The following is a 23,410-nucleotide window of genomic DNA, read 5'->3' on the forward strand; positions in this document are numbered from 1 at the left end:
AAACCTTATAAAAGAAGACTATGTGTGAGATAAAATTAGAGCCAAGGAAATAACGATTGTGCTTCAAGGCACACCTAGCCAGCAGCTCCTCTGGAAAAGTCTACTGAGCAAGGAGAGGACAGAGTGAGGAGGCACATCTTTGGTATGAATAAAGTGGAAAAATTCCTGATGAACACAGCAGTGAGATTTGGTCGTGGAAAATTCCACACTCTCTGTGTAGGAATGGCCAAATAACTTTTTCTTTCTTCCTTCTCATCTCAGATAAAAGGAAAAAGAGAGCGACTTCTAGTAGAAACTAAAATTCTGGAGAAATCTCTCTGGCCAAGACTGAGACAGCAATGGCTCTTTAAGCTGAAGCACTCGGAGGCATGATTGCAGGACATTGCCAGGGCTTTTTTTGGTTTGCAAAGTGGCCTGAATTTCTGGAGAAATGTGATTCCAGATTGAATGCAGGATGAACTTTAAGAAGCATCTAATCAACCTAAGAAGGAGTCAGATTAAGATTAAATTATGATACTAATATTAAGTTAAACCATACAATTTTGCCCTTTCTGTAGGTAAAAAGTGGTCAAATATCAGCAACTTCACATGGTTCGCCCTAATGATGCCCCAGCTGGAGATAATGTTTGCCAGGGCTACCTAGCTGTGTATTTCTTTAGAAACACTGCTCTACATGAAGTATTTGTTACAACTGAAGGCTTGCTATAGTCAACAATATTCATAATTAACTTGTACTTTAGAAAAATTATAACTTGAAAGAGGCTGGGCATGCTTGTGGCTCATGCTTGTAAGCCTAGCACTTTGGGAAGCCAAGGCAGGAGAACCTCTCGAGGCCAGGAGTTTGAGACCAGCCTGGGAAACATAGTAAAACCTCATCTTTACAAAAAATAAAAAATATTAACCAGCCATGGTGGTACATGCCCGTGGTTCCAGCTATCAGAGAGGCTGAGGCAGAAGGATCACATGAACCCAGGAGTTTGAGGCTGCAGTGAGCTATGATTGCAATAGTGCATTTCAGCCAGGGTGATAGACCAAAACTACATCTCTTTAAAAAAAAAAAAAAAAGCGGGGGTGGGGGGAGAAAAGCCTTACTCATCACAAACTAAAGTTACCCAGAGACAAGCATTCTCCAATCACAGGAAAAAATACCTTGGAAGAGAGTAAGAGGGAAAACCAAAATCAACCTTAGAGCCGAAGTACTTAGAGTTAGAAGCTGACGGCAAATTTGCTGCCCGATGCGGTGAAGGTCTCAGGGTCGTGGACGCTGCTTGCCCCACCCGTGGAATAGCCCAGCTTCCCTCTCTTACCTCAGAATGGAGGGTGTACAAAGGGTGTACACTCAGAGGGTGTACAAAGGACAAAGGACACTTTGTCCCATCAAAGGTCAGGATCTGGCCCTGGCCTTGCCTTGCTTCCCCTGGCAGGAGCTCCTTGCCCACTTGACCCATGGTGCTCCTGCACACAGCACCGGGGGCTGACAGGCCATCAGGCCACAGACCACAGCAATGATGACTCAGATCATTCAGCACTTGCAGAAGCACAGCGAGGAGCCTCCGAACCATCCTCCTCCAAATCTACCCAAATGACCAATGAGACGTGGACAAGACAGTCGCCAATCCCTGAGACGAGGGGTAGGCCAACCACACCCCACTGACCTTGGCAGATCCATCCAGAAACACCAGAGAGACTGCAGCTGACCCGGGGGAATGGTGGGGCCAGCACCCAGCTCTCTCCTGTGAGAAATGCAGCACTGCAGAAAGGCAGAAAAGCTAGACAAGGACACAGTATCCTGTGGCCTGTCAGGCCAGGGGAGAGCCACGAACAGCCCAATTTGAGTCCATTTGGGGTCCTCTGTGCCTGTAGAGGCTGGAAAGAGCAGGACACAAGTGCAGGTCTCAGCTACTCTCCGGCCCAGTTTCTTAAGAGGGTGCAGGCCTGATGCACAGTGACAGTGGCTGGCAAGAGGAGCCACAGATGGGACATGCAGAGTACTCCAGGGAAGCATGTGTCATCATGTATCAACAGCAACAGGGTGACTTGGCCTCTCTTCCCCTCCCAAGGAGTTACAGGCTGCAGCTTCCCTGCCCCTGACCACACTCCTGGGCAGTGTGGTTGCTTCACCCTGGAGGCCACATCCCTAACAGTGTGCCAAGGAGACATGAAAGAGAGGCCAAACGGAGGTCAGACCCAGCCAGGGCCCCAAGACACCTAAAGCAGAGGTTTCAACAACTACAGGAGGAAGAAAACGCAAACACTACATAGTGACTGCCTCTTTCTGCTGCAAGGGCCAGCTTCTCCAGCCCTCCGCAGTTCACATCCCACAGGCCCTGGGTCGGCTTAAGTTTTCAGTATTTCAAGAAAAGCCAGTATTTCAAAGAAAAGCTGTATTTTTATGTCATATCTCCCAATTTTTAAATGTTCATAATTCAAAATCTTTAAACCTGTTAAATAGGGCACACAAAACACCGGCAGGTTCCATTTAGCCCCAGGGCTGCCAGTCTGCTCATGCCACATTGATTTTTTTATTGGAGATAGTCCTGTTGCACCACTTGGCAAGAGGAGAGACATCAAATGAGGAAGGACTCCATTCTCAACACCGGCCTCAACACCCCTGGAGCTGAAGACGCCTCCAGGACTCCTGGGTCATCCGCATCAAAGCCTAGCTGTGCAGCTACCATGACAATCTCTGAAGTCCAGAACCAGAGCAGAAAACCCTCCTGGCAGGAGACAGGAAAGAGCTTCCTCCAAGCCAGCTGCGTGGGACACAGGAACAGTGTCATGAGGTTGCGGAGAGTCAGGCTGGGCTGTTCAGTGGAAAATACAGTAGCCAAGGACCTAACCTGAGTTCAGGAAGCAAGAAACTCTTCCCCTTTGCTCCGGTTTCCTCACCTTGGGGCTAGTTTGGTGCCTTCCCTATAGTCTGAACCCAACCTCTCCTCTTCTTTTTGGCATTTTGTAAAGTGCCAACATATAAACTTCAGTTTTTCTGACATGGAGGACGTTAGTTTACTTACCACGTAATCATTTTGTGCCACTGCCTTCTTACATCATAAAATCTCTTTCCATGCTATCTATGATATTTCCATTTCTGGTAGCATCAATGCCAACAAACACCATCTGACCACACATTCTGATTCTCATTAAGGGATCCCCTAATACGCATGGCATGTGGGGATTTTCCCCATAGTGGAACACAGTCAACTCTGGGACAGTTTTTCCAAAGAAGCCTGAAATGTGGATTTTTAAAAAAATACCAAATCTCCCAATTTTTAAATGCTGACAACCATTAAAACATTTCAACATGTATGGGGGCAAACAAAATATATCTGCAATTTTCTTCTAAAATGAAAAGGTTGAGTTAAATGAGTTTTAAGATCTTATCCAGCTTTTAAAATAACTGATACCGACTGAGGTGTTTTATGATTAATTGGTATTTTGGTTTAGAGGAAATGACCAAATTAAATTTCTCCATGTAAAGCTAGCCCGAACAGGCAGTTTCTCTTGAGTTACAGCCAGAAAGGGCAGCTGGTCTTACCATTTCTACTTATCTCTCTCTTTTCTCCTCCAAAGCATATCACATATGTGCAATTTCCAAATATAAAAGACACATGCAACTCAGCGTATAAAACAGGCCATGCAGGGGACCCCACAGGGACCTGCTTCAAGACAGTGTATATCTTGGTTTCATCGTCACAACCCCAGGGCCTGACATGGTGCATGGCCCATAGAGAAGGCTCAGTAACGTGTGCAGAAAGTTTAAGTTCTCAGGAATATATCACTCTAGGTCCTCCTTCCATAAGAATTATTATGAGGTACAAAATTCCACAGTAGACTTAAATTAAATACTGGCTATCCCAAAAAACTTTAGATCGTTAGCTACAACCATCCAGGAATAATAAGTGAGATAAATATTATTCCTCCATGTTGTACAGTTAAGACCTCTTCCCAGCAGCCGGCTCACAGCTTTGGACAGCACTTGCCTACACTGTAACTAAACCTATCTCTACCTCTCAGCAGACACATCCTTAAAGGAAAGCAGCGGATTCCTGGGCCTTAAAAAAAAAATGCTGACAGGGGATTGTGTATGCAAATCAGGATAAATAAAGAGTTCTAAAAGCAGATCTGGGAAAGTCCTGGATTCTCCACATGCTTTGGTTTCTCCTGGGGCTGTAGGACTCCCATGTAGCCACACAGAGCAGAGCTCCTGAGGTGGCTTCATGAGGGCACACTTCTCGAGACACTGGACAATTAACCCACCTTATGGTTTGCAATATCATTTTTAAAAATGCTATCTTGACACAGCTTTTTTAAAACAGGGTCTTGCTCTGTTAATCAGGTTGGAGTGCAGTGGTGCAATCATAGCTCACTATAACTGCAAATTCCTAGGCTCAAGTGATCCTCCAGCCTCAGCCTCCAAGTAGCTGAGATGACAGGCATGTGCCACGGTGTCCAGCTTAACCCAGTTTTGAGGCCCTGGCTAGAGACCAGCCAGTTCGCCTTCTCCAGCAGCACATTAAGTCTACACCCAACCTTTTCTCACATTGGGGTATCACGCCTGGACCACTATACACAGGCCCTCGCCACTCCAGGGCCACCCTGAGCCTCGGGGCCAATCCTCAGCTGACCTGCCTGTCCCTTGGAAGTCACAATGCAGATGTTTGCCCACAGTCCGCCTCTCCCTCCACCTCATGGCCGACTTCTGTGCTTCCTGAGTGGCCCTGCGTGGGTGCCATGTCTTCTCCTCAGGGAACTGTGAATAAAGTAACTGCAAAACTTTTCCCAGCCTCTTCTCGTGATCTGCATCTGTCCTCACCAGTTCTCACCCAAGACAACATGGTTAAAACATGGGTGTACAAATAAAGAGGCAATTCAAAGGTTGTTCTTGATTGCGAATGTCAAGTGGCTGCCAGCAGTTATCATAACCTTAAAAAAAAGCCTACATGAGAAATTGTTCAAAGTCACAAAGGAGTGACTCCATGTATGAGCTAGGGAAAAATCACAGCTTCCCTGTAGGAAAATCCAAATGTCACATTGCAAGAAATGTGTCATTTCCATCCCTCAGAAGTTACTTTCCCAGTATGGGCTTTGGTCAGATACATCAAAATGTGGTGACAATTGGGCACAGTGCCCTGGTGACCAAGTCTTCTGAGACGTAGGCATGCAAAGGCACCTCTGTTCTGTGGAAAGAAGGATGTCTTGCAGTAGCCTGGGTGGAGTGCTCATCGTTCAGATAAGCATGGGGAGCCTTCTGGTCGCCAGTAAAGGGACACTACTGGAAAGGAAAATATGAAGCCAAGGCTTTGGTGGTGGCAATGGAAATATAGGATCTCCTCACATTTTTGGAGGAGCTGTCTGCAGCTAGGGCCTTACCTTCCTGACATTTCATAGGACAGGCAGAAAAGCTGGAAAACAGCAACAGGTGGTTGACGGGGCTCTCCCCGGGTCACGAGTGGGTGTTCTGAGACTTAAACATTCGGGAATTGCCTCTGGCACCTTTCTGATTCAGGTCAGAACACTGCAAAATAAACGGCTGTGGCCAGGCGTGGTGGCTCACGCCTGTAATCCCAGCACTTTGTGAGGCTGAGGTGGGTGGATCACAAGGTCAGGAAATCAAGACCATCCTGGCTAACACAGTGAAACCCCATCTCTACTAAAAATACAAAAAAATTAGCCAGGCATGGTGGCGGGCACCTGTAGTCCCAGCTACTCAGGAGGCTGAGGCAGGAGAATGGCATGAACCTGGGAGGTGGAGCTTGTAGTGAGCCGAGATGGCACCACTGCACTCCAACCTGGGTGACAGAGCGAGACTCTGTCTCAAAAATAAATAAATAAATAAATAAATAAATAAATAAATAAATAAATAAAAATGGCTGCAAGCTTCATGGTAAATATTCACTAACGTAGAGGATGTGGATGAAGTTCCCTGTATCAACACCATCTTTCATTGCCAGCAAGTACAAATCACACCCTCACCACCAGGACCTGTGTTTAACCTGCCCATGCACAAGGATTCCCTCAACAGCCTGCAGGCCGCTGGTGGGAGGGGCCTCACTGTTGCTCACCAGAAAAGGCTTTCTCAGCTGTGCTGAGTTTTCTTTCCCAACTCCCTCTATGCGGCTGGGACTTATAACCTCAACCCCACATCTTTCTCTCTGTTGCCTACCCTGTGCAGTCTAGGAAGACACTCATTGTGCCAGCTTCCCCTGCAACTACAGGGGGTCATGTAATCCAGTTCTAATACATGTGAGGTCTAAAGAATGGGTGAGTTCTGACCACAGAGGGCAGAGCTGGCCCCCTCGCCTGGGCTTGGATGTAAACTCTCGTACTGATGATCACGCGATAGAAACACACAAATATGCTCCTAGGTAAGGGTCAGGAGAACAGGGATAAACATGAAGATGGTTGTAACATTAGCTCTCTAGAGGTGTGTTTGTGTGTTGAGGATGACTTATTTTTTGGTAAAGTTAAAATGACGTACACTTTAAACATGAACAAAAAATATATTGTCGGTTGTGGACCCACTATTCAGAATTTGGTAATTACATGTGGTTCAACATATGGGCATCCATATTATACATGGAAAATAAACCACCCTTATCTCTGCACCTTCCTCCTGTCTAGGTATTAGACCAAAGTGAAGAGACACACAAGGGTGAGAATCCAGGCCTGCACTCATCTCTTTAGACACACAGACAGCTGTGTTTGGATGCAACATGGCAAAACAGCTTTGATATAAATGTTTATATTATTAAGAATAGAGGCCAGGCACAGTGGCTCACTCCTGTAATCCCACCACTTTGGGAGGCCGAAGCAGGAAGATCACGAGGTCAGGAGATCGAGACCATCCTGGCTAACATGGCGAAACCCCATCTCTACTAAAAATACAAAAAAATTAGCCGGGCGTAAACTAGCTGGGCGTGGTGGCGGGCGCCTGTAGTCCCAGCTACTCGGGAGGCTGAGGCAGGAGAATCGCATGAACCCGGGAGGCGGAGCTTGCAGTGAGCTGAGATCGCGCCACTATACTCCAGCCTGGGTGACAGAGCAAGACTCCGTCTAAATGAAAAAAAAAATTCAGCTATAAAGCATATCTACTGACAACTTGGAGGATCTACTACAAGCCCAGGAAAAGACTAAAGGTGAACAAAAAGAGCCAACTCCACAGTCCCACAAACACTGCTGCACACACACCATGGGTCAGCCAAGTGAGAGGCTCAGGAACTCACATTTGCCATTTATCAAAATGAACAAAAACAACACTGACTTGAAAAGACAACCTTATTATTATTATTATTTTTAAATGAGCCCTACGTTCTCTCTGTTGCTTTCCATTGCAGTGGCTCTACAGAACAGGGGAAAGAGGGAAGGACTGAGAGCTCTGATTGGCTGAAAAATGCCACAGACCATAAGGAAGCATTCTCAGGGCAAAACAAAACAGCTGCGATGACTGTGTCAGTTTGCTTGTCTCACTCAACTTCAAACACGAACATCTGATATCAAATCACATTTTTCATGTATGATTTTCATTCTTCCTTTACCCAAGAAGAAAAGAAAGGAAGGTTTGGAAGCTTTATTTTCTCCTATGAGCGCTGAACATGCAGTCTGTGGGGTCACAGGCATAGATATAGAGGCGATGGCAGAACTCTGACCAGCCTGACATGCCTCAGTGCCTGGGCACAGCTGCTGCCTGGCACACTATGGGAATTGACTTTATGAGGTAAAAAGTTTGACTTGAGTCTCAATTTTTTTTCAACTGGAAAATGTAGATAATATTGAGCTATATAAAATTCTTTTGTAGGTCAAAACTGTTGATAGCAGCAGTTTCATACAGTTCAACCTAATCATTCCTTCTCTGCCTATGCACAGGTGTTTTTTTTTTTTGTTTGTTTGTTTTTTTTACAGGATCAAATGAAATTATTTACATGAAGGTGCACAAAAAAAAAACCTATGACTATAAAAACACCATTAACTTTATAAACTGGAACAGGAATTAGCGCTTCAAACTCTATATTCGCATTGCTTTATAAATGAAATCAGAATCGCTCTTTAAAAGGCAAATCCCGGACCCACTCAAAACTATCGAATCGGAAACAGGAAGACAAGGTGAGAAATATGCACTTTGACAAGAGCCCCAGGTGATAATTCAAATTGGGAGAAAATTTTTTTTTCCAAGAAATAAATTGCCCCCTTTGGTTTGGAGTGGCTTTCTGCTGAGATGCAGGCTTTACCCAACCCCATTTAGTATGTCTCCTTCCTCGACAAATAAGAGACATTATAAAGAACCCAGTGAGTGGTACAGTTTTCCTAATAAGCTGGCAAAGTAACTCCAGGTGAAAGTCAGTAAAAATTAGCACAGTCACTAACTACTAGGAACTGATAAAACCTGATGCAGATGTTTTTTCCCATAGGGTGTAAAGCTCTCAGTAGTTAAGTCCTGAAGGGGAACCCAGATCCCCCCTGCAGCTGGGGCAGCTGCTGCATGCCCAGTCATGACTTACCCCTTAAGATGTAGTTCTGATAGTTCTGATCAGCCTCAGCTCCCACCTTGATCAGACATGTCAGACCTTCAGCCACTACAAATTCATGTACCAAATCCTTGTCATCCTGGCAGGAAAGAAAAAAAAAAAATACTTCAAATACTGTCCCTGTCCACGTTCCATCCCAGCTGTGCTGCTAAAAGTATGTACAAGCCTTTAAAGCCAGAATGGCCTCTACAGATTGCTCTACTCTATTCAAATGAAGAATCTCAACTCTTGCCAAAAGAATTTTACAACCAGTCCCCTCATTGTCCTTTGCCAAAGACCAGTTATTGCCTTCCGGGCAATCTAATAAAGATAAGGCAAATGAATCTCCTCACTGCCAGAAATATGGTGTCTTGTTTTTCATTCTTCAAGAAACACCAGGCTGTACTCTTCCATGGGTCCCAAGGGTCTGGCCATGCGAAGCTTGCTGGTTTTTAACTACAGGAAACATTTGATTGCAGCAAAGACTATCAGGTGAGGAACTCAAAGCCACTCCTGTGTTCCAAAGACAGTCCTTGGGACAGCAGTTACAGAAAAGGCTCTTGCAAGGGCTGAGAACCATGGAAAGCAGTTTATCCAACCTCCAGTAGTTGTACTGCCTGCGGGACAAGCATGGAAGCAGGGTGCAGGATTGGCCATTAACCTGCAGCAACCTTGCCATCCCTCGAAAGGACCTCCTTGGCTGGCTTGCAGACCTGATCACAGAAGGCAGGACATGAAACAAACTTCATGAGTCATCTCATCCAGTGGTTCTCAGACAGAAGTCTCCAGACCTATCAGCCAACAGAGACTGGCAGCAAGCGCATCACCTGGGAACCTGTTAGGCCCCACTCCTGCCCTCCTGATTAGGAATCTCTACAGGGAGGCCCTGTTTCTCAAGCTCAGAAGCAGGTGATTCTGAAGAGCTCAGACGGTTCTCACATTAGAATCATCTGGAGAGCTTTAAGAAGGACTAGAAAGCAGGACCTTACCCAGATGGATTTAATCCAAATTTCTGGGGTAGGGCCCAGGCTCTGCTATTAAATTCCCTAGGAAATCCTCAAGGGTTGCCTATTCAAGAACCACTGATTTAATGCTAGCTTTTCTTTACAGATAAAGACACTAAGACTCAGGAGAGGCAAAAAGAAGAAAAAAAAAAAAAAATGTGGGCAAGATCACTTAACTCCGTTCAGCCAGACCCAAGCCCAGTCATTTTTTCGTAGTACCAAGCTCTCTGAGATTTTTCCACCATTGTTTTCCTCAATTGAGATTGGGAGATTTCCTCAATTGGACAGTGCCTTGTCTCAAAGGCATCTAGGATAAAGCTGAAACATTCATCTTAAATGATCACAACAGAGCAAAAATAAAAAACCTCAGTGATGTAAATGGTAGAAAGCTTAATGGAATAATGAAAGGTTATTATTATAGGAAAAGTCAGCAACCATGGCCTATCTCCAAAAGAGAAAATGTAGATGAACTGGCATAATTCTCCTGTTCCTACATGAAATCAGCCCCTTATTTTGATTTTTATGGCATTTTTCAATTATATGGATGGGGGACCAGGTAAATGTGGGCAGGTCAGCAAAGGTTCCCTTTGAACCAGGAAAGAGCTCTTCAGGGTCAGAGCTGACTTGGGGGGAAGGGTGGGTGAGTGATGCCTGCGCCCTGAACATAATGAAAGACAGCTGTGTTAACTCAGACTTCAAGATAATCATGGCTTTGGAAGAAAGAAAATGGGACAATATCATGAGTTTTTGGAAAATTACTTTACGCTCATATGTATAAAGGAAATAAAAAATAATTCTCTCTCCATCCATATCCTTTTCCACCAGCATATGTGAAAAGTGAACATTTAGATGAGCTCATGTCTAGTCAGAAAGTTTTTCCAAGCACGTAACAAATGTTTATTACTTTAACTAAAACTAGATTCACACATGACTTCATGGTGAAAAAGTGAGAACAAGCTCTCAAGAAACCACTCAAGCTAATCACTAATATTAATATACCAGAGAATTGACTGTCTGGCAAAGGCACTTGGAAAAAACACTGGACAGGCGAGACAGTGTTTATAAAAATCATTCAGAACTGAAATGTATGCACATATGTAGATAAGGCACTCAGGAAGGAGAAATTTATTGATAATTAATTTGGAAAAAATCTTCCAAATTGGCAATGTGCTAGATTTTACACATATATCCTAAAATATATGAGCATTAAGAAATGACTTTCAAAACACTGGTTTCAGAATAGAGTGAAATCAAAATGTTAACACTGATAGGTGCTTATTGCTGCATTTCAGAATTTTCTGTAATATCATATATTAAACCGTGATCATTTTTTAAACGCCTATTAGTCAAGGAATATTCAACCCAAAGAGATGACCAATGCCTCTGTTTTTCAGACACTTATAATCTAGTTTGGAAAAGAACGTCCACACCTAGAAAACACAAGAGATGATGGAGACGCCGACCCACGGGTATAGAAGGTGGTGATCCATGCCCAGACAGCACTGCTGCCTGTGTAATCCAGCTAATCCCCCCATGTGTCGCTGCCCTGTGGTCGAGTGCTGTTTTATGCACCCGTGTGTGGTCTTCCAAACAGACTATAAACTTCTAGTAACAAGCACCTTCTTCCTTGCCTACACGCTGCCAACGAGGCTGTTCAAAAATATTTGTTTAATGACGGTCCTGGGAATTCAGAGAACAAACACTACAGAGTAAACTTGGTTGAAAAGATCTACAAGAGTCTAAGCATGTTTATTTTTTAATGTTTTCAATTGAGAGAACTATAAACATACAAAAGACAACAGAATAATCTCGTGAACTCCAGGTGCCAATCAACGCACACCAACCCTGTTTCATTGATCATCCTACCCCTTCCCCTGCCACATTAATCTGAAGTGAGTCCCATACATCACATCATTTAATCCATAAACATTCCAATATGTATCTCTAAACTACAGGAACTCTTCTTAAAAATATGTACTCACAATAAAAAATTAATACTTTTCATTATGAAATGTCTGGTCAGTGGCCACATATCCAACTGTCTCATAAATACTGTTTTCTTTTTTCTTTTTTTTTTTTTTTTGAGATGGAGTTTCACTCTGTGGCCCAGGCTGGAGTGCAGTGGCGTGGTCTCTGTTCACAGGAGCTCCGCCTCCCTGGTTCATGCCATTCTCCTGCCTCAGCCTCCTGAGTAGCTGGGACTACAGGAACTTGCCACCATGCCTGGCTAATTTCTTTTTGCATAAATACTGTTTTTCACAGTTTTATTAGGATCCAAGTAAGACTCATACATGGCAGTTAGTTGATATGACTCTTGAACATCTTTTAATTCAATGAGTTTTTTTCTTTCCCACTGGAATTTGTGTGTTGAAGAAACCAGATCATTTGTCCTATAGAGTAGCCCACAGTCCGGATTTTGTTGGTTACACCCCTGTGGTATAGTTTAACGTGTGCCTCTATCTTGGATCATTTACAAATAGTTTATTGCATATACAGGCATACAGATCCAGAGGTGATTTTTTTGGCTTGACCACATCATCCTTGGTAGTTTGTATTTCCATTGGGAGGCACGTAATACCTGGCTGAATCTCATGCTCATCATGTCAGCAGCTCTTGGGGCTCACCACATAGATCCATTAAATCATTCATTAGGGGCTGAAGGATGGTAATATTCTCATTCTGTTACTCCCTCTTGCTTATTAGATAGAATATTTCTACAAAAAAGACTTCCCCTCAACTATTCGATCATCCTAAAATCCATAAGGACAAGGCAAAATAAATGTGAGATACTAAAACTTAATTCATCTGCAAAATAGTAAGCTAGTTCACTAGCATCTTTCACCTGTTTTTTTTTTTTTTTTGTCAATCCATTGTTATTTTGTAGTGTCATTATGAACTCATTAATACAAACTTAGTGTGTTTTGATCCAGTGCAATTATCACCCTTATTGATGCTCACTGTCCCATCTTTGGCCAGCCAGTGGGAGACCCTTCAACTTACTTCTGAGTTCTTTCGGAAATAATCCTAGACTATTCGGTAGCTTTCTTGCTCTCTGTGTAAGATGTTCCAAGTTAATTAGTTTATTTTATTACATTTCCTACTCCAGACTTGGAATCAGCCACTTCTCCAAGGTGTTCTGGTTCCTTTTGGTGTTTCAGACCACAATCTCATTGCTAGTGGTGCTTTTGGCTAATGAATTATTGCTTCTAGCTTTTTTTTTTTAAATTATTATTTGCTTAAGATAATATACATGGGTTCATTCTGATATTTCCAATTAAATTCAGGAACACAGAGTTGTTAAACTTAAGAATCCTAATTTTTAAGAATGCGTAGAATGACAATTAGAATCTCACACACACACCAGTCTCAGAATAGTAATACCAACACCACCATCACCAATAGGATTATTGTAAACAGTTTTGTTGCGGTTGGGGATTTTTTGGTGGTTCTTTTTGTTCTTAGGGTATATCTAACTAACACTGAACAAATTACAGTGTTTTTAAGTCATTTGGAATAGCTATTAGCTGTGTGGCTCTGCCACCAGCTCTCTATCAGGTGTGAGAGAAGTCAAAGCTGAAGAATGGAGACAAGAGGCAGGCTGATAGAGGCTGATAGACTAAATGAGGAAGGTGGAGGAGTGCTGTGAGCATGGCCCTCCGGTGGCATAGAAACAGTCTAGCCCAACTGCAGTTTGAGATCTGAGCCCAAGAAGAGGGCATAATGGAGGGTGAAGTTTTGTTGTGTTCAGCTGCGTATCAGGAAGACACACGTGGATACTCTGGAGTTCTGGGAAATTAATTAGTTAGCACAGAAATTAGAGACAGGAAAGAGTAAAGACAGAGACATCTTCTAGAAGACAGTTCAAGTTACCCAGGCCATTCATTTATAGTTTAAGTGGTACCAGATACTATGCGAGGCACAAAAGGCGTGGCGATGAACCCCAGTGAGCTCACAGACTACCAGACTCAAGACAAGTGCTCTGAAGTATCTTAAGTTCTATACAGTTTGAGTATCCCTTATCCAAAATGTCTGGGACCAGCAGTGTTTCAGAGAACATTTACATGTACATAATGACATATCTTGAGGATGGAACCCAAGTCTGAACATGAGATTCATTTAGGTTTCATACAGGTTTACATACAGCATAAAGGTAATTTTGTACAATAGTTTAAATAATTTTGTGCTTGAAACAAAGTTTGTGTGAATACTGAACCATGAGAAAGCAAAGGTGTCACTATCTTAGCCACCCACATGGGTGATCTGTGCTAGTTTGGCATCACCACCATTCCTGACTCTGAATTTATATGCTACCAATATGCAATCATTTTCTTACACTTATTCACACTTAAGAGGGAAAAAGGTGACATGCCACTTATACAACGAAAAAACGTAACATGTTCCGGATAACTAAGTAGTACAGTGGCATCACCAGAATGCCTGTCTCATCTGCTACAGTCTCCCCCTACAATGTTGTGTTTTGATTAAAAGGCTACTATACACTATATTTTATTTTGGGGGGTGAGAATAAACATCAAAAGTAGTTGAGGGACAAGAAGTGGGTCTTCTAGGGATGAGGAGGCATTCTTCTGGATGGGCCTTTAAAACTGTTTTCTCCACAATCATCTGCCTCATTAACAAGAGTTTTTGTCTTAGAAATATTTGCCTTTATAACCTAACATGATTTCTTCAAAACGTGTTCTGTTTTGAATGCACACTGATCTACACTTCAGTAAGCCCATCACATATTTTTGCCATGTCATCTCTAGGCACTTATTCTACAGTGTTATCTTCATCGTCATTTACACAAGATCACCTTGATCCAGAAACATTTTAGCTATTTCAATTCATCATTGGTTCACGAATGAACAACTGGGGCCTCCTCATCAATGTTAAAAACTTCAATATCCACTTCTTCCAGCTCACTGATGGACTCTGAAGATAAACATGCAAACAATTTTCGTATTTATAAGGAGGTCAGACATCACTTTCTTCTCACTTGACATACAGAATCCTTCAAAGTCACCACTTGTTCACCATCATCACTAAACACAGTCACAGGTTAGAGGTTGTGCCAGGCATGCACAGCTGTGTCTTTAGTCACTATGTTTCCAGTGTTGGCAGCAGTATATCCTTCATGCTAAACATCCTTCATGCTAAACTGCTTTTGAAAACTTCACTGCTGCTAGCATGCTGTTCAAAAAAAGTGTTTTTAACATTTATTCCTCATTGATCTAAGAATATCCTTTATTAATGGATCTAAGAATTGATTCCTCATTGATCTAAGAATATCCTAAATTAATGAAATTACATTTGAGGGAAAGTACATGGCCCAATCATTATTTTTTTGAGAACTGCAGCTGGAAGATGAGCAGAACAGTCAAGGAAAACAAAAGTTTGCCATCATCATCTAGTCCAGCTTCCCTGAAGTGAGCACAAGCCCCCAGTACAAAATGTTTATGAAACTAATCAGAAAAGATGATATGGTGATCCATGGCTTTTTGTTAGCATAATAATGAAATGGTAAGAAATGCATTCCTTTGAAACAGTGAGGATGCATTTGCTTAGCACAGCAACATTTCATTTATGTGTGCCTGCGACATTAGCACAGCCCAGCACGGTTATTCTGTCCTTGGCACCCGTAATTCCCATAGGAGCTATCTCCTCAGCTCTAGGCAATGTCTTTCAGGGGCTGTAACCACAAACAGTAATGTTTTTCATTCACATTATAGACATGTTCTGGCATCAAATTTTCATCAGCAGTGACCCTGGCGAACTTGTCAATGAATTTCTCCACTGTTTTGTGGTCAGCAGAGCTTTATCACCACGAATCTTTAAAAATTGAATGTTGTGTCTTTTCTTAAATTTCTTCAATCACCCTGTTGAAAATATGCAGCTCCCTTCCATTTTCAGTTTATGATAGATCTTTGCTTGTTATGTGATCAGCATACCATTAAGTGGCATGTGTTCACTGCATCAATGAATGATGGATCCACTCTACACACAATTGAGATCTTCACTTTTAGCTTCATGCAACGTTCTCCTATTTTTCAGTAACTTCTGCTCATTGCTTTCTGCACAGAACTTCAACATTTTATCCTTCTGTTTCTTCAGGTCATCTATGGTGATCATTCTAACACCATACCCTTCTGTAAGACAGTTCACACTTATACCACTGCCCAGTTTCTCCAACAGCTTCACTCTGTGCTATAGATAAACAGATATGACTTCTCTTTTTTATCACTGTTACCCAAGGAGGTATCTGCATGCCTTTTGGACATTTTCAACAATATCTTTATACCACAGAGCACAGAATAAGCAAACACACACAATGAGTAATGTATATACGTCTTGGACCATGTGGGCATTGTGGGGAACCTCCCATTGGTGTGTCCAGCCTTCACACATGCCATTTTATTGCCCTTTGTGGGCATGCTTGCATGGAGGAATCTGGGCATGGGTGGAAAATATATATCACAGCTGAAAGCTGGCGGGAAGGTCTTTTTCCCTTGGGAATGCTGAATAAATCGTGTGTTGTGAGCCTGCACTTTGACTGTGGCCATCACATGAGTTCAAGTGTGGAATCTTCTGCTTGGGGCATCCTGTCAGGACTCAAAATTTTTCAAATTTTGGAGCATTTCTAATGGATTTTCAAATTAGGGATCTCAACCTGTACAACAGGTAAGCACAGGATACTTTTAATGGTATTTGGTGGAACCCTAACTAGGGTGAGTGATCATTCTGAGAGGGCATCCCTGAGAGGGCATCCCTAGCAGGAAGATACCAGAAGGAAAACTGAGAAACATATAGAGTGGGTGTCGGGTAGCAAAACATTCTGGGATAGAAGTTGTAGATCCAGGCCAGGCATGGTGGATCACACCTATAATCGCAACACTTTGGGTGGCCTAGGTGGGTGAATCACCTGAGGTCAGGAGTTTGAGACTAGCCTGGCCAATATGGTGAAACTCCATCTCTACTAAAAATATACACATTAGCCAAGCGTGGTGGTAGATGCCTGTAATCCCAATTACTCAGGAGGCTGGGGCAGGAGAATCACTTGAACCTGGGAAGTGGAGGTTGCAATAAGCCAAGATCACACCATTTTACTCCAGCCTGGGTGACAGAGCAAGACTCCATCTCAATCAATCAGTCAATAAGTTGTAGGTCCAGGGCTAAGGTGTAGAACAGAAGGGGCATGCCTTACTTTTGGAGTACAACTTCAGGAGGAATTCAGGTTGTAGCCAAGGACAGAGAGGTGGGCAGCAGAGGCCAGATCAAGACGGACTTCCATGTTATGCTGAGAAATTCAGATGTAACCCAGAAGGCAGCATGGAACCAAGAAGACAGTAACTCCCTCTGATGGGAAGCTAAGAATGGACTGAGTTAGGGAGGACCAAACACACACAGCACCATTAATAGATGCTGCAATTTTCCAGGAGTGAACCAAGGCAGACCTCTAAACCCCAAGGCATTTCTGAGGTATGCAGTGTGGTGAAGCAAGGGTGCACCAGGTTCAGACCCATGGCTGTTGGAAGAAAACAAAGAGGACTTGTCTCCAGAAATGTCAACACACAGAAGGGACTCTGTGGTATGACTGAACACAGTGAAGTAAGAATGTGACAAGAATGTGTGGATGGGACAGATATGGGGCCTGTCCTTTTGCCTATTCCCTCTCAAACAGGTAGAAATCCACTCTGGCTCTCACTGACAACTATCACTGACAAAGATAATCTTTTAAGGATGTAGACGAGACGGGAACTGAAAAGAAGTAGAATGTAAACTAGAATCCAAAATCCTAACAGAAGGAAAACAGTGAACCTAGACAGATGCAAGCTCAATGCAAAGGCCATCTTCTCCGCGAATCCATCTCCTGAGACGCAAGCTCAATGCAAAGGCCATCTTCTCCGCGAATCCATCTCCTGACCCTGCCCTCACACGGCTGATCATCTTGGATATTGTCTGCACACCTGTCCTAGTCCTCTTCATTATGCTGGTGACTTTCTCAGGGGAGGAATGGAGGGAAGGCTTAGGAAGCAAGGATACTATGGAATCCAAGACAGATTTGCATAGGTACACAAGGGGGCATAGCCACAATAGCATGGTTTATAACAGCAGAACACTGGACATTAACCAAACCATCTGCCAATAGAAGAATGAACAAAACAACTTGTGTTTTATTCATCCAATGCAATCCTCAATCAGAGCTACATCAGCTTTGCCTACATCTATCCCATTCTCAGTAAGCAGAAGTAGGATATATGCAACATGATCACATATGTATACAGTTCATACAAAAGAATATCACATATTGTTGGTTAACATTTACCATTAGGAAACACGCATGTGGGGGTAGGGTGGAAAGCGGTTGGTTAGGATGGGGGAGCAGAACACAGGTCTTCAGTTATACCTTGAATAGGCTTTGCACACGTATGTTTACTGCAGCACTATTCACAATAGCAAAGACTTGGAACCAACCCAAATGCCCACCAATGATAGACTGGATAAAGAAAATGTGGCACATATACACCATGGAACACTATGTAGCCATAAAAAAGAATGTCATGTCCTTTGCAGGGACATGGATGAAGCTGGAAACCATCATTCTCAGCAAACACAGGAAGAGAAAAACCAAACACCATATGTTCTCACTCGTAAGTGAGAGCTGAACAATGAGAACACATGGACACAGGGAGGGGAACATCACACACCAGGGCTTGTCAGTGGGTGAGAGTCTAGGGGAGGGATAGCATTAGGAGAAATACCTAATGTAGATGATGGGTTGATGGGTGCAGCAAACCACTGTGGCACATGTATACCTGTGTAACAAACCTGCACATTCTGTACATGTACCCCAGAACTTAAAGTATAATAATGAAAAAAAAAACCAAAACTAGAAGTAAATATGGAAAAATATGTGATAAAGTTGCCTTTACTTTTAATTACGTTTGAAATATTTGACATGATAAAAATTACCAACTGATATTATGACCTAATTGATATTGTAATCTAAAGATAAATATTGTAATCTAAATTTGTCCTTCCTTTTCATAATAAGTATGGGTAGAAGCTTGCCTGTATCTAATTTCACAGCAATGTAAAAACAGGTAAGTACTTATCTTTTTTCCTATTTACCTGAAATATCTGCTTCAGGGAGAAAAGGGCCCTTCTCAAATCTCGTCCACTGGAGTTGTATAGTTTTTCTGAAATAAAGAATATAACATACAAATTAATTAAACTGACTCAATTGACAGTGAAAACACAGAGAGGATATGGATGATAACAAAACTACCCCTGGAAAGGCAATGAAAGCCAATTCATGTCACTCAGGATACAGACTTTATCCCCAACCATAAGGAGAATGTTGCATATACATACCTGGTGTGTGACAGGTGGCACGAAAGAATGTGTGGATGGGACAGATTTTGGGCCCGCCCTTTTGTCTATTCCCTCTCAAACAGGTAGAAATCTACTCTGGCTATCACTGACAACTATCACCTAGAATTTTCACCCTCATCTTCCATCCTTCCTCTCTCCAGATCTCTATTTCCAGCTGTTTGCAGACTATTTTCCAGTTTATAGACTATTTCCACTTGATGGCCAACTATACCCAGAAAAATCCATGCAGCTGGAACAGAATCCATCCTTCTACCTCATGCCTCCCTTGCCTTACAGGCCCTGCACCCCGACGCTTTCTGCATCTCCTATTTCTAGGGTGTGCTGGCTGCCTTGAGCACTCCTCAGGTCCTAGAGTTCCCTAGGCAGCACGGGAGGCCCAAGGGCAGCATGGATTAGCTGGCTCTATGGACTAGCTGGCTCCTTCTAGGTGCATGAGGGCCTCTGGGCAGGAAGCCAGCATTAGCTCTGCCTGGGCCTGAGTTCTCACTCATGTTCAAGGATGGTCCTGGCCATGGGCAAGGCAGATGAAAGATCCCAGTCTTAGAATTCTCCAGCTGAAGACTTGGGCTGACTTCCATAAGCCCACTGTTGAGCAGTCACGTTTCAAATATACGAGTTAGACCAGGCCTCATGAAGAAGGAGGTGAGCTAAACACAGGGCCCATCCTCCAGAGGTCACCACACAGCTGGAGAGACAGACTAGGATGCCACAATTACTAGCTGGTCAGAGTGATGGCGCTGCAAGGTGTTGAAGACACACAGGAGGGAATCCTGCTCTGGTATATAGGACACCAGGGAGCACAGATCCTGCTCAGCCTCCCAGCACCCACACTTGATCCTGATCCAGGTGGCTCAGGTGTGCATAGGGTTGCATTCCTAGCCCCCAATGCCAGACTTTTCCAATAGAATCACACAATGCAGATTTACTGAGCACCTGCTGGGCACAGTTCTAGGCACTAGGATACCACAGTGAAGAACGGAATTATCAGGAGCAAAGGTTAAGTAATCAGACTGCCTGCATTCCAAACCTGGTATCACCACTTACTAGCTATGTGACCTTGAACAAAACACTTTACGTCTCTAAGCCTTGGATTCTCCATCTGTAAAATGGGAACAGAGAATGTTAAAGGAAAATGGGTTCTGTGTTAAATTAAGCATGTATATTATGGAGTGGAATGCAAAACACCATTTAAAATGCTTAGATAGAATAAAAGCATTCAAAGCAATATCACATTGTTGGCCAGCCACTTTGGACTTCAATTCTAGCCTAAAGGGATACAGGACAGAGCCACATTCCCCTCTTGTGCAAGTGGCATAGAATAAATGGCCCCACAAGAATTTGCAGACATCTAGTGACAGAAAGGATATGCTGATTTTTCACAGTGGCCCAGGAAGTGGATAGGACCCCATCTGAGAGAGATTTGAAAGGACACAGTTAGGTAAAGCTCAGTGTTTGCTTGGCAGTCATTTCTTCAAAGGCCTCCCTACCAGACATATTGCCTTCTGGCAAAGAACACAAGAGTCCTGTGGACACTCCCACTTGATGACATCACTTCCCCATTTAAACTCTTCAGTGGCTGCCCACTGCAGCCAGAAAGAAATCCAAAATCCTTTGCATGGTCTGCCAAGCCCTCGGTCACACAGCCCCCTCTCCTTTGCTGTATTATAGACACTGTGGTTTTCTCTTACATCCTGGGGCAGTCCAGGCTCCTCCAAACTCACAACTTAATACATATTGCTGCTAAGTGGCAGGGGCAAGATGCTGTGGGGTGGGAGTCTGGGGGGTGATATGTGACTCCAAAGATTCCCTGTTGTTTGACCACTATGGAATCTACCACCTCTAAACACAATATGCAGCCCACAAACACTCGCTCATTATGAGTTCTGATTCAGAGAAAAACGCATCACCTTCCTAAAAAGTAGGAGCCTAGAAAACTCCAGAGGAATCAACCATCCCCAATCTGAACATCTAATTCATCTCTCATTCTAAGAAACAAGGCCCTGGTGACTCTCAGGCTGACCTCTAAAGAGTTTGTGTGGCCTCAACATATGAGTAATAAATAGAGTAAGTTTCCCACTGCATCACGCCTGGAGTAGAACACTGGTCTCTGGGGAGATCTCACTTCTTCCAGCTTTCACAGCTAACATCTGAGAATCCCCAAATCCCAGAGAAACAGACTTTGTTTTTTGCCAATACTACTTCTAATAAATAAGAATAAAACTATCAAGTGAAAGCATGGGCCATGTGTACCCCCAAAGAAGTGGACCAGATTGATCCTATCCAGGAAGAACATCAGTAGTCAATTCCAGGTAACTCTTAAGGCAATAGGCTGCCAGGCACTGTGGCTTAGGCCTGTGATCCCAGCACTTTGGGAGGCCGAGGCAGGCGGATCACTTGAGGTCAGGAGTTCAAGACTAGTCTGGCCAACATGGTGAAACCCTGTCTCTATTAAAAATACAAAAATTAGCCAGGCCTGGTGGCACAGGCCTGTAATCCCAGCTCCTTGGGAAGCTGAGATGGGAGAATCTCGTGAATGTGGGAGGTGGGGATTGCAGTGAGCTGAGATCACATCACTGCACTCCAGCCTAGGTGACAGGGCAAGAACCTGTCTCAAAACAAAAACAAAACAAAACAAAGAAAACAGCAACAGGCTTGCATTAGACCTTCTTACTTGTCAGCAGATGACAAGCAGAAATATGTCATAAGTAGACTCAAAATATCACAGTTAAAGTCTCCTTTAGTTACTAGTGACATATTATCATTTCTGATTCATCTAAATGAAGATCATCATTAGTTGTGTTCTGATCGTTAAGGTTTTACTACTTGGTGCTGTAGTCAAAATAATCAGTTTTTAAAATACAAGTTAAATATTAGTAGAAAAAAATCAGCTGAGAATGACTGCTAATATTTTGTTGAAGATTTCTGCATTTACAGTCATAAGAAACACTGGTTTATAGTTTCTTTTCTTACAATGGTGTTGATATTGAGACAGTGCTAATCTCGTGAGTTGAGAGTACTCCTTCTTCTGCTTTCAGAAAGGATTTGTTTAGATTTTGTGTTATTTATTCAATTTCTTCATTAATATAGGGCTATTCTGATTATCTCTTTCTTCTTCAATAAAGTTTGTTAATTTGTGTCTTTCAAGGAATTTGTCCATTTAAGTTGTTAAATATATGGGCATAAAGTTGTTCATATACTCTATCATCCTTTTATTAACTGTAGCAAAGTCCTTTTATACCTGGAATTGGCAATTTGTGTCTTCTATTTTACTCGATCAGTCTGACTAGAAATCTATCAATTTTATTTTAGCCTTTTTCGAGTATCAGCTATTGATTTCATTAGAGATTTTTTCCCACTGTTCTTCTGATTTCTATTTCATTATTTTCTTTCTTCTGTTTGCTTTGAGTTTAGTTTGTTCTTCTAGCTTCTTCAGGTAGAAATTTAAATGATTTGAGACCCGTCTTGTTTCTAATAGAAGTATTTAATGCTATAAGTTCATCTCTAAGTACTGCTTCAGCTGCTTCCTGTAAATTTTGATATATTGTGTTTTCATTTTCATTTATTTGAAAATTTTATTAATATTGAATTCAGGGGGAATAACTTAACCTTGTGATTATTTTTTTGACCCGTGATTTATTAAAGTGTATAGTTTCCAAATATTTAGAGATGTTCCAGATATCTTTCTGTTACTAATTTCTAATTTAATTTCTTTGTGGTCAGAATATATACTTTATCAAATCTTTTAGATTTATTAAGGCTTATTTTATGGCCCAGAATATGGCTTATCCTGGTGAATGTCTCATGTACACTTTAAAAGAACATGTATTCTGCTGTTATTGAGTGGCTGTTCTATAAATATCAAATACCCACTAGATCAAATTTAATAATAGTGGTGTCCAGGTCTTCTATATTCTTACAGACTTTCCATTTACTTGTTCCATAGATAGTGTGAAAGGAGAGTTGAAGTCTCCAACTATTATAGTGGATTTGTATATTTCCTATTTCATCTGTATGAGTTCCTGCTTTAGGTGCTTTGAAGTTCTCTTGTTAGGTATGCTTACATTTGGGATTGTTGTGGCTTCTTGGTGTATTGACCTTTTATTGCTATGTAATCTCTCTCTTCATCCTTGTCAATATTCCTTGTTTTAAAGTCTACTTTTCTGATATGAATATGGCCATCTTGGGTTAGTGAATGGTGTATCTTTTTCCATCCTTTTATTTTTAACCTATCTATGTAGAATTTCTTATAGATATACTTGCATCTGGCTTATATGCAATCTGACCATTGTCTTCTAATTGCTATGCATTCACTGTATTTTTAACCTCTATGACATCACAACTTACTCTTCAGTGGCACTAGAACTAAAGACCTCAGGGAGGTTCTGACGTCATCTCGAACTCTTTGATAAAAAGCATTCTTCTACAAATGCCAAAGATATCTCCCAGTGGTGCCAAAAACCCCTCCTCGTTTTTGCCAAGTGTCATTTAATTAAAATAAACTATGATTTCTAA

General features: G+C 42.4%; 3 protein-coding genes across 9 annotated transcripts in view; 1 reads left to right on the forward strand and 2 right to left on the reverse strand.

Moving 5' to 3' along the window:
* KIAA1328 (KIAA1328 ortholog) overlaps window positions 1-23,410 on the reverse strand; it is a 912,897-nt gene that overhangs the window by 720,235 nt on the left and 169,252 nt on the right. The window lies entirely within an intron of this gene.
* Window positions 1-23,410, reverse strand: part of FHOD3 (formin homology 2 domain containing 3) — a 490,096-nt gene that overhangs the window by 259,557 nt on the left and 207,129 nt on the right. For all 7 annotated transcript variants that reach the window (XM_050767203.1, XM_050767202.1, XM_050767198.1 and 4 more), the window contains exons 4-5: window positions 18,635-18,702; window positions 8,496-8,601 (exon numbers count right to left, since the gene is read on the reverse strand). In XM_050767203.1, the coding sequence (XP_050623160.1) occupies window positions 8,496-8,601; window positions 18,635-18,702 (174 nt within the window). The remainder of the gene's footprint in view (window positions 1-8,495; window positions 8,602-18,634; window positions 18,703-23,410) is intronic.
* The window catches only part of RPRD1A (regulation of nuclear pre-mRNA domain containing 1A), a 711,886-nt gene that overhangs the window by 214,786 nt on the left and 473,690 nt on the right, over window positions 1-23,410 (forward strand). The gene's annotated exons all lie outside the window — the stretch shown is intronic.

The sequence above is a fragment of the Macaca thibetana genome, chromosome 18 (genome assembly GCF_024542745.1).
Source record: "Macaca thibetana thibetana isolate TM-01 chromosome 18, ASM2454274v1, whole genome shotgun sequence".
Lineage (NCBI taxonomy): Eukaryota > Metazoa > Chordata > Mammalia > Primates > Cercopithecidae > Macaca > Macaca thibetana.